This window comes from Mus caroli, unplaced genomic scaffold (genome assembly GCF_978045245.1).
Source record: "Mus caroli unplaced genomic scaffold, Mus_caroli_1 scaffold_4, whole genome shotgun sequence".
In the NCBI taxonomy this organism is placed as follows: Eukaryota; Metazoa; Chordata; class Mammalia; order Rodentia; family Muridae; genus Mus; species Mus caroli.
Window position 1 is genome coordinate 97,178,282 of NW_028227259.1, and position 12,100 is coordinate 97,190,381.

The window sequence follows — 12,100 nt, forward strand, 5'->3', positions numbered from 1 at the left end:
CTAGAACCCAGACAGGTGAGCCGCTGGCCAGCCTCAACAAACTGCTACTGATCAACATCACGATTTTAATTAATTGAGCCATTTTTTATTTCTTTGTGAAATTGAGTCATTATTATTATTTTTAAAGACTTCTTTGGCTAGGCATGTAGCTAAATGTGTATTATGAGGAGTTGTGCTTGTGAAAGCCAGGATCCACATAACCCAGAAAAGAGGGTCCTATCACCTGAAGACTGAGTACCTGTAAAGAACAAGCTGATTATTTCCACTGAAATCAAACTTTGGTCCTCTGCAAAAGCAGCACATACTCTTAAGCTGTGAGCAATCTCTCTCAATATATGGCTTTCTTGTTTAAAGAACTTGAATGCATGTTTATTATTAGCAAATCTCAGGTGAGTTCACTGGTCCAAAGGAACAAGGCCAGAGAACTGAACATTCAGACAGGGAGTCAGGTTGTGGGGAAAGACAGAAAGAAGGAGCCTGAGAGAGGTTTGTTGTTTGTTTTCTTCAATCCCTTAAGCCAGCTTAGATGTCCATGTGTCCAGCAATAGCTGATACCTTTATCCACCTTCCAAAGATCGAATTGTGACAGGCCTGGCATCAATGTGTACATTTTGACTTATCTCTAGAGGGCATCTGTTGCCGAGGTCTTAAGTTTAGCTATGCTATTCAATGCAGAAAGTAACAATGATATTTAAAGAGAACTCATGTTCTAAGTGATCAGTAAATACAGAGTAACAATAAATTATCTTATTGATAGTTTACCATACAGAAAGGGGTATAATGACTAGGCAGAATGAGATTTTTCTTTTACTTTTATTACAACTGAAGACTTAAAATACAAGTCTTTTTTAAAGTAAATACTTTATGTAGCAAAGGTACCTGCATAAGAGTGGGCACCTTTTTATACACTATGGGTACTTCATAGAGTTTGGGACTCCATAGGAATAGGGCTCTAGAGACAAGTGGCATAAAGACTCAGAGGTTCTTGTAAGCTCAATAAGGCATGACAAAAAGATCAGAATTTCAAAGCCAGAATGGAAAGCCTGTTTACTTTGCTCTATGTTGTCTTCCTACCTTTAGGCATCTTTCATGGGTCCAAGGTGCCTTGTGGTCTCAACATACTGGATATTAACCATCTGTGATCCTCTTAATCCCCCTTCACAAGATTTGTGTTTATCTTCCTCACATTAATGTAAATGTTTTGTGCACATAACTGATCAGCCACACAAAAGTGTTATACATGTAGCCCAGGCAAGAGACCAGGGAAAGATGTGCCAAGAAAACTTTTATTTTATACATATTGACCTGGAATTTTGCTTCGTTCATAAAAAAACAGTGTCTTTCCAATCCTGGACCCATTCTATCTTCCTGACACTGGACCTGGTAGTAAGGTTGGTAAAAGTCCAAGACCCCAGGGAGACATCATCCAGGTTTATAGGTACACAAAAAGCATCTCTGTATACTGTCTGGGCAGAAGCCACATATAAATGCCAAACTGTTTTTCTGACTCCATCACGCCCCTGGTCCAACAATCTATTGGAATAGTCCACATTTCTATCTAAGCATTCAGGGTCCCAGTCACTGTATATCTCTTTACTTCTAACCATATGGGAAGTCTGAAGTCACAGTCTCTGAGCACCCTGGATGAGAGATGTGTCCCAAGCATGTCATTTATTCCTATTTAGAAGTCTTGTATCCATGTTTACTGCAAACAAGAACAAAGTCTTGCCCCCTGGCCATAGACACAGGTCCTGCCACAATTAAGGCAGACATTTGTTGCAAAAGATATGCTCTTAGGCTCTCTTTTGGCCCTCAGGGTATCCATGAGCTCCTGACAAAGTTGGACAAATCTTTCTCTGGAGACAATACCCAATGCATCATAGCACTCCAGAGGGACAGGGTATTGTTCCACATTCATCTTGCTCCAGTTGGCTGTGTGCTGTAAAAGGTCCTTCAAGATGGCCATGGAGAAGTCATTGCTGTAGAAGTTGATCTGGTTGAGCTGAGAGCATTGACTGAGTGCAGGTAAGAGGACAATGAGCTGGGAGTCCTTCATGCTACACCACTGAAAATCCAGAGACTCAAGAGTAACTGCCAGTTTTCCTAGGAGACCTCTCAGAGGCATAAGTTCAAAATCAAATAATGTCACTCCTCTGATTTCCAGATTTTTTAACTTAAAAAGGTTGTGACAGCAGGAAAAGGAATCCAAGTCTGTCTGTGAAATTACGCAGTGAGTGATGGAGAGGGTCTTCAAGGGCATCCTCAGGCACCTAGGGATAGAGGAGACCAGAGGGTTATATCTGGTAAGTGGTATTGTAAAGGTTTGGCTGGGATGTACACAGTGGTAGAATGAACCAAGTGCCCCAAGGTTATTTTAAATAAACGATCAAGGACAACATCTATGATGCTTCCTGTTGGAAACTGCTCAGCCATGTCAATCCCACAGTTCACCCTTGGGCCTCACCCTCAAGCTGAAAACCAATTCATCATTTAAGCTAAGAAAGCACACAGAAGCTGGGCATGGTGTATGCCTTTAATCCCAGCACTCCAGAGGAAGAGGGAGGTTAATTTCTGATTTCAAGGCCAGCCTGGTCTACAAAGTGAATATCAGGACAGTCATGGCTATAAAGAGAAACCCTGTCTCCAAAAAAAAAAAAAAAAAAAAAAAAAAAAAAAGAAGAAGAAGACGAAAGCACACAGAAGAACTTCCAACCCAAGAAACCCCCGACGGTATTTTGATATTTTCTGTGAACTCTGAATCTGCATTCTATCATTCCCTCTGCAGTCATGCTGCCTCTAATTTTCAGGCCATGTTAATACTCCTTGTCCCATACACTCAGTGCTACTTGGGCTCAAAACATTGTATCCGAGGGAACTGGGCAAAGATAGAAGGCTGTTCCCCCAGATCTGAGCATATAGCTCATGTTCACACTGTGCTGATGTGTACCCTGAAACCTTACTACACACTCCCCTTGCTGGTCCCTTTGCATTTGATTGGTTGGGCATGATTGATGAAGAATTACAACCCATGCTTACTAGAGCTGACCTCCTCTTTACACTAACTCACTTCTGTATTCCATGACTGTTTATTGAGACACTGAATTAACTTGTAAATTTTCCCTTGTATATCTCAGTATACATGGAAACAAGACATAACTTTCAGAGTCTTATGAGTATCTAAATTTTGTTCCTAGTGAGTGGCAGGCATTATGTATCACTGATCCTTAAGAGAAGAGAGACAGATTTGCTTTGGTGACTGACCCAGGTCTCCATACTTGCTTACCCTAGGATCTGATTCAGGTGGTCTTTGAGAAAATGGACACGTTTCATGAAGACATGTTGGAGACAGTTGTATTTGGAAAACTGAGAAATAATCTTTTTGATACACTTGACTTTTGTGGCCCTTGTTATATTCATAATAGGGGAGGTATTCTTGTGGAGTGGTGCCAGGAAGACTTTTTCAAGATTTTTCATCTGCCCAAAGTAGGGAGCAAAATGTGCCAGCCGCAACAGAGTCCAGTCGGTATACAGTTCTAATTCTGTAATGTGCTCTAGATGAAAAACATTCATGATTTCTCTGATAACTTCGTCTGGTGCATCCCAGATCTTCATCTTTGTACAGCAGAAATTTATGGACCCCTTTCTCTGCTTGGCCCAATTCAAGAAATATGTTTTTTGTTCATTGAATTGGGAACAGATTGTCAGATCAACTATGATCTTCAGACGCTGCCTCAGTGCATATCTGCGAGGGACCTTCACTACTTGCTTTTCATCCAAGGTCTCTGCATCAGAGTCACTGTCATTTGCATCGTCCCATTTCTCCCAGAAGACATGGTCCACATTTCTCATGTTGAGAACCTGAAGTTTTGGCCTCCTGTGGGTGAAACATATGAATATCAGCAGTCATCTTGCTACATGTATCTAAACTCAGCTCTCCTCCCTGCTAAGGTGTTTGCTTTTTAATCACCTGATATTCAAGGTGGACTCAGGCATGCTACAGAAGTTTCCTGGGCCTCTGTACAGTTGAATACTTTTCTTTCACTAAGATAAACAGTATTTCTCCTTAGTATTATTATTATTAGGAAGGCCAGGGATAGGCTCATTCTACTGTGAGGCTAAGTCTACTCTAGTCCATATTCAAGTCTAATCCATATCCATCTGTGCTCTCTACAAGTAAACAGTAGATTTCAAGAAACTTGTATCTCTGCTTGTTTATGCAATCAGAAGCATCTAAGACTTAGGACAAAGCCATTCTCCCTGGCAATGTCTACTGTGTTCTCTTTATACTCCCATATACAATACTTGGATATTGCTTACCTGGGGTGAAATTTTCTTGTCAATATCATATCTACTCCATCTAGCAGAGCTTGCAAGGTTTCCAGGTTATGTGTCTGTATCAATGGCCCCACAGGGAGATAGTGGAAAGGCCAGGCTGCCACCATTGCCTTTATGAGCTTGTTGAGTCTGCCAGCAAAGGCCTCTTGGAACAGTGGCGGGAAGACCACAGCTGGTAGCTCCTCCAGAGAGGATATGGCCAAAGCCTCATTTCTCAGCAGTGTCTCCCTTGCTAGCTTCTGGAGTGTGGGTGGGGTCTGACCACTCATCTTCTCAGATCTTCAGGAAGAAGGCTTCTGGGAAAGCAGTTAGAAAAGAATACATATTCAAGACAACTTTATAATACTTCCTCACCACCACATTAACCATTTAGTTTCTGAATTACTGCTCTAGAGTTACAGTGCTAGAGACATCAATTTATCTCTGTATCCTAAACTGGTGGTTTAAAGACAGATTCCCAAACTGGCATCATGGGAGCCTCTCTAGTACTCTAATGGACACATAATTTTTGGGTCAAAATATTTTTATGTGTTACCCTTTCTTTAAAAAGGAAAGAATGAAAGGAACCAAAATGGGAGAGATTCCCAGGACCCAGTAGATGATCCTAGCTGAAATATGGAACATAGAGGAGATAGAACTTGAAGAGGACACCCCAGTGGATATGCATGGCTCGTAATGAGGGAAGGGGCCACTCACCCATCTCAAAAATTTTAACCTAGAATTGTTCCTGTCTAAAGGAAAAACATGGAAAATAAATGGTTCAGAGACTGAAGATTAGGCTCTTGAGAGACTGGGATCTTGGGATCTATAAAATAAGCAGACACCAAACCTAAAAACTATTCCTTTTGTCAACATATGACTGTCCTCTGAGAGGCTGTGCCACCACCTTTCTAGGACAACTGCAGATACTCACAGGCAACTATTGCATTGAGCATGTGGACCCCAATGGAAGAGATAGGGAAGGATTTAAGGAGATATAGGGAATTACAACCTCATAGGAAGAAAAACAACATCAACTAACTGGACCTCTCATATTTCCCAGGGACTAAGTCTACAAACAAAGAGCATACATGAGTGGGTCTCTGGTTCCTCATAACATATGTAGCAAATGGCTTATTTCAGAGAGGAGGCCCCTTGTCCTTTGGAGGCTTATTGTCATAGTGAAGGGTGAGGCAGGAGTGTGTGGGTAGGTGGGGGAGTAATGTCTTAGAAGTAAAGGGAATGCATCATGGGAGGGGGTTTGTGGAGGTGAAACCTGGAAGAGAGATAACATTTGAAATGTAAATAAGTAAAATTATCAAAAGGGGGAGGGAATGAGGAGAAAGAATGGGATGAGGAACAATTAAACAGCAGACCAGGAAGGGAATAATGACTGGATTGTAAAAATTAGTTGAAGAGAAATTAACTTTAATAATAAAAAGAAAAAAGGGTCTGGTGAGATGGCTCAGTGGGTAAGAGCACCCGACTGTTCTTCTGAAGGTCCAGAGTTCTAATCCCAGCAACCACATGGTGGCTTACAACCATCCGTAACGAGATCTGGCGCCCTCTTCTGGAGTGTCTGAAGACAGCTACAGTGTACTTACATGTAATAAATAAATCTTAAAAAATAAAAAGAAAAAAGAAACAGAAAAAACAAATAAAAAAACCAGACCAGCAAACAAAAAACAAAACAAACAAGTAAATAAACAATAATACAAAAAGTTCTTGTGTTGCCGATCCATACTGAATTCCCAGTAAGGAAGATAACATCTGTGGGCTCCTACTATGGACTTTCTGGCTCTCCTTGTTTCCAAATGCAGACCCTATCCAAAAAACACAGCTGTGTGAAAATGATCTAAAGCAAAGACCAAGGTAAGATATTTGTGTAACTTGCAATTGTAATTCCAGCTACTGGGCGTTAAAGATGATAAATGTTACATGGTCTACAGGGCTACAAAATGAGCCAGGGTCTCACAAAAACATAAAGACCTTCATTTCAGTGAAAGGAAATATGAAGGAATTAGTCAGAATGGTCTGATTTTCAGCTAACCCAGAGCAACATGCACACTAATGAAGTATATAACCTATCATAGAAATAGACTGGAGCCAGGCATGGTGGCACAGGCCTTTAATCCCAGCACTTGGGGAGGCAGAGGCAGGCTGATTTCTGAGTTGAGGCCATCCTGGTCTACAGACTGAGTTCCAGGACAGCCAGGGCTACACAGAGAAACCCTGTCTTGAAAACAACCAAAAAAAAAAAAAATTTGGAGATGAGGCTAAAACTTTATTGGGAATGAAATCCAAGATCTTCAATATGTTTTACTAAAGAAACAGAAAATGAAATTTCCTCTACTATCTTGGAATTTAAAATGTTCTACATCAAACTGCTTAACCCTAGGGAAACCAATTACATACAAGTTCTGAGTACTGAAGATAGGTCGCTGAGGCCTAGACAACCCAGGCAGTTATCCAATCTTCAGATCTCTGAATGTTTACTGTCCCCACTGAAGCCTCTCTCAATAACCCTTCCTATTGCAGCCATATAATTCAACCTCAAACTCGAATTGGATTAGATGGTTAAACTCCACCCGTTTAATTCTATATGTAACATCCAACCATTTCATTCATTGCATTAGAGCTTTCTGTGAGAATACCTCCATACCAAAACATCCCTCAAACATTTCATTTATTACTTAATAACACATCACTGAATTTGTGGATTTTTTCCTTTCATTTGCTTCATTATTACATAGTTTTGAGTTTGGTACAGGACTGGGTCTTGCTGTGAAGCCAGGGTTGTTTCCAAACTCTAAGTTCTAGCAATCCTCCTGTGTCAGGCATTCTTCTTGTTACTAGAATTAATGTTGAGAAACACCACACCTGGGCCAATTTTATTCCTGTGCACAAAGTCAATCTGATTTGCCTCAGATCAGGGTTTAATCTATTGCTGATAATAGACAGAAAATAATTCATCGATATTATTGTCACTGGATTTTGGACAAAGGGTTTTTAATAGACAGGAGTATGTTCTGGAGCTCAAGGCCTGAATTGGGTGCTTTTTCAATAAACTGCAGTAGCACCTACACAAAAGTTAGAGGAAGGAGCATGGTCTGATTCCATTAACAGTGTCCAAGTGTGCTGGGTGTGCACTCAGTTTGTAGGGAGCTACCCAGTATGCAGCCATTCCTCTCTCCAGCACTGTATGCAGCAGACATAATGGCTCTGCCTGGAAACTCACAGTTCAAGAGCTGGAAGCAGGGGAATCAATTCAAAGCCGTCCTCAGCCTTATTGTAAATAGAAGGACAGCCTGAGCTTACATTTGAGTCTACTTCTAAATAGACCTAAAGAGAAACAGAAATTGGAGGGTCTGAGGCAGATGTTGCCTTTGGCTGCCAGAAAACAGATAATGTGTCAGGTAGGATCTGACCAGAATGCTTGCCCAAGATGAAATCAGGAGTGGGACATGTGCTGAAGATTTTGCTCCCCAATAATGAGCACTTCTATATTCTATCCTGAGCACCTACATGGTGTCTTGAACTGATCTGCAACTTGTTTCTGGAAACCTGAAAACTCCCTCTGACCTTCTTGGACCCCAGGCATTCATGTGCCGAACATTCACACATGCAGGAAAAACACCAAAACATGGAGAACAAAACCTTTTTTGTTTTGTTTTGTTGTTTTTTTGGGTTTTTTTTTTTGTTGTTGTTTTCCAAGATAGATGGATGTCCTGGAACTCACTGTGTATACCAGGCTAGCCTTGAACTCAGAAATGTGCCTGCCTTTGCCTTTCAAGTGTTGGGTTGGGATTAAAGGCGTGTGCCACCACTCAAGGCTAAATCTTTAAGAGAATTAAGTTTGTAAAAGGAATGGTGGCAAACACCTTTAATCCCTGCATTCTGGAGGCAAAGGTAAACTGGGCACAGTAAATTCAAGGCTAGTTTTATCTAAGTAGCTAATTCTTAACCAGTGAAGCCTATTGACTAAGGGTGTGTTTTACAATTAAGGCAGAGCTGGGTGGGGTAGCACCTGATTTTAATTCCAGCACCCTGGAGGCAAGGAAGGAGCTGGATCTTTAGACCCCAGACTGATCTACAGATTAAAGTGTGGGACAGGGAGGGCTCTAAAATAGAGAAACACTCTCAAAACCCAAACCAAACCAAATAAAAACAAAATCTAGTTAGGTGAGTGATGCTACAATAGGCCTTTAATCTCAGAATTGAGGAAGGATGTAGGTGGACCTTGGAGTTTGAGCTAGTCTGGTCTACACATTGAGTTCTGGATCAGCCATGTCTGTTAAACAGAAACTCTGTCTGAAAAAAACTAAAAACAAAAAAATGGAACAAAAAAGTGTTTTCTAAGAAAAAACTTTAAGGGAGCTTACTTATTAGGCTGTGAGATCCTCAGTGATCAATGGCACTTGATACCAAGCCTGAATTCAGCAATGGGACCCACAGGTTTAAGGAGAGAAACCACTTCAGCTCTAGTGGTTTCTAGACCACCAACACATTTTTGGGATCTGGGAAAAATATGAGGACGTTGATGAAGTAAAAGACCTAGGTAACTGTTACATATTGGAATATGACAAAACAAAGAAATGGAGGATAAAGAGCCAATGAAAAACCACAAGGAATACATATAGATACAGGACAGGATCACACATACAAGAATCCAATAAAAACACAAAATTGGTAGCCCTAATATATGAGCAAAGGACCCAAAGGGGATAAACTCTATAGAAGTCCAACAGCGTAAATTAACCGGGACCTTTTGGGCTCTCAGAGACTGAAACCCCAACCAAAGAGAACATGGGCTGGGCGTAGGCCTCCCCACACAAATGTAGGAGATTTGTAGCTTGGTCTTCACATTGGTCCCCTAACAACTGGTGTGAAGGCCACTTCAGAAGCCATTGCCTGTTTGTGGGGTGTGTTCTTCTAGCAGAGCTGCTTTGCCTGGCCTCAGTGGGAGAGGATATGCCCTGCCTTAAAAATACTAAAAGTACCAGGGTGTGGGGATACCCAGGGAACTTCCATGTACTCAGAGAACATGGTAAGAAAGTACCTAGAAGTAGTGTACTAGGGTCTGACCTCGAAAAGAACAGTTAGTGGGGGATGTAAGGTAAATTAAAAAAAAAAAAAGAATTAAATTAAAAAGCAAATCCAAAAAAATCCAAGAGGTCTGAGAAAACATTATGAGACCTAGGACCCCCAAAGAGGCCTCTGAGTTCACTTTGTGTTGGCCTGTAGATTTGCCCATGTGAATGAGATTTGTACCCTCAAGGAGAGTCCATTTGAGAAAACTAATTTTTCACTTGTAAATGGTTTTCAATAATTTCTGGGTTTGGGATGGGAGCTTGTGTCTACTTTTGTCTCAACACTGATACCCCATGTGGAATAGACCCACATAAGCCCTGAGAATTCTACTTTAGTCTACTTTAGTCTCTCTCTCTGTATTAGTTCTCCTCCTTTTAAGATGCTCTGGCTTCCTTGATGTCCACCATTCCCTCTGACTCTATCCCTCTTTCTTTGTTCTCTTCTACAGGATTCCCTGAGCCTTTCCCCTTTAGGTATGAATCATCCAAGGTCTCTGTGTGAGTGTGTGTGTCTGCATGTTGTCCTAGTGCTTATTAAGTCTAGGAAAGGGAAGAGGATTCCAGAAACACTGAAGCTAAAGGTAGTTCCAAGCCACAATCACACTTGTGTTCTGCAAATATCAGGTATACTGAAAATCTCCTAATCCTAGAGATTTTCTCTTTGCCCATTAAACCCTGATCATCTCTCCATGTCCAGTGATACTTCCTTTCTAAAACCTGCTCCAACTTTTTATTATCATTGATGTCATGTCTCTCCCTGACACACTTTTTAACTTGTTTTGGAAATATTTTAATATAGAACAGGCTTGCCTCACATTATCTATTACAGCAAAGATACCATTGGATTTATGAGCCTCTATTCAGACTCACATGTTCTGGGAACACAGGCATGCCCCATTTGTCTAGATCGTGCAGTGATTTATAACCTAAAATGTGAAAGCCAAGCAAGGACTGTACTACTGGAGTTACACCACAGAATTCCCTCCAAGGTGGATGAAGGCATCCTCCTGCCTCTGCTTTCTGAGTGTTACCATAGTAGAAGATTGGCAAAGCATGAAGCTCACCTCTTTATTCCAGAACTGATAATAACTGTAAAATGTGATCAAGGCAGCTCTGTCAGGCAATAGGGTCTCAAGGTTGGGAATGATGATTGAAAAGACAATGACCATTAGACAACATATAACATGACTCCAAACAGTGCTAAGGCTGAAGTAGATTCACTTTTCTCTAGTCTGCTTTTATACCAATCTAAATACATGCAAAGTATACAGTCAGTTTTAGGTCAAGGAACAAACAAGGCAATAAACAACGTACAGAGTAAGGGGTCCCCAATGGAGATGTTAGTAAAAGAACTGGAGGAGCTGAAAGGGTTTACAGCCCCATAGGAAGAGCAACAATATCATCCAACCACAACCCAAGAGCTCCCAGCGACTGAAACACCAACCAAAGTATCCACATATAGGGACCCATGGCTCTAGCTGCATGTATGTCAGTGGATGGCCTTGTTGGGCATCAATAGGAGGAGAGGCCCTCAGTCCTGTGAAGGCTTGATGCTCCAGTGTAGGGGATGCCAGGGTGGAGAGTCAGTAGTGGGTGGTTATGGGATCACGTTTATCGAAACAAAGAGAAAGGGGTTTGGATGAGTGTTTTCAGAGGACAAACTGGGGAAGGGGAGAACATTGAAATGCAAATAAGTAAAATAACCAATAAAAATTCTATTGACAGCTGGGCCTGGTGGCGCACGCCTGTAATCCCAGCACTTGGGAGGCAGAGGCAGAGGCAGGCGGATTTCTGAGTTCGAGGCCTACCTGGTCTACAAAGTGAGTTCCAGGACAGCCAGGGCTATACAGAGAAACCCTGTCTCGAAAAACCAAAAAAAAAAAAAAAAAAATCTATTGACAAAAACAAACAAACAAAGTCCCAAGATAAATATTCTTATATGAGCCTACTTCACTGTCCTAGCCCAATGTCAAATTCTTGCCAAATTCCTACAAGGAGGCCCCAAAGGTTCTGCATGTATTTGTCATGTCCTCTTACAATGGTATTTTATGGTTTTGTGCAAGTAATTTCAAGGACATATTACGGCTCCCAGGTGAATTTCTCTGTGAAGCATGCTGGTCACAAATGAAGAAAACATAACCAGGTGTCGTGGCTCACATAGTAATCCTTCCATCAGGAAGACCAAGGCAAGAAGATCCCTGGGAATTGAAATTCTAAATTATCCCTAGCTAAAGAACAACCATGTTGTCTCAGAATATTATCCATACCAAGAAGATCAAGAGCAAAAAGGAGAATAAAGAAATCAATCAAAGAATAAATAACCAAGCAAGCAAACAATAAAATTCAATATGAAATATGCAACAGAGGGTAGACAGAACCTTAAGAGACCACCTCCAGTGGCTAGGCATGGCTTCCAGTTGAGGGAAGGTGCCACACACCCATCTAAAAAAAATTTTTTTTTTCGAGACAGGGTTGCTCTGTGTAACCCTGGCTCTTCTGGAACCCACTTTGTAGACCAGGCTGGCCTTGAACTCAGAAATCCGATTGCCTCTACATCCAAAGACCTGAGATTAAAGGTTTGCACCACCACCGCCCAGCTACTGATCTCAAAAATTTTAACCTAAAATTGTTCCTGTCTAAAGGAAGAACAGGGACAAAAACTGGAGCAGAGCCTGAAGAAAGGGCTATCCAGGAAC

At 41.3% G+C, this 12,100-nt stretch overlaps 1 protein-coding gene across 2 annotated transcripts; it reads right to left on the reverse strand.

Moving 5' to 3' along the window:
• Positions 1–1,702: 1,702 nt before the first annotated feature.
• Positions 1,703–4,604, reverse strand: LOC147005204 (PRAME family member 8-like). Of its 2 annotated transcripts, XM_085836210.1 has the most exons (3): positions 4,318–4,604; positions 3,284–3,874; positions 1,703–2,270 (listed from the first exon to the last, which is right to left on the reverse strand). In XM_085836210.1, exons 1-3 carry the CDS (start codon positions 4,602–4,604, stop codon positions 1,703–1,705), a joined length of 1,446 nt encoding a protein of 481 aa, XP_085692336.1. The 2 variants fall into 2 exon arrangements, with proteins under 2 accessions (XP_085692336.1, XP_085692337.1); XM_085836211.1 differs by lacking the exon at positions 3,284–3,874.
• Between the last annotated feature and the right edge of the window lie 7,496 nt (positions 4,605–12,100).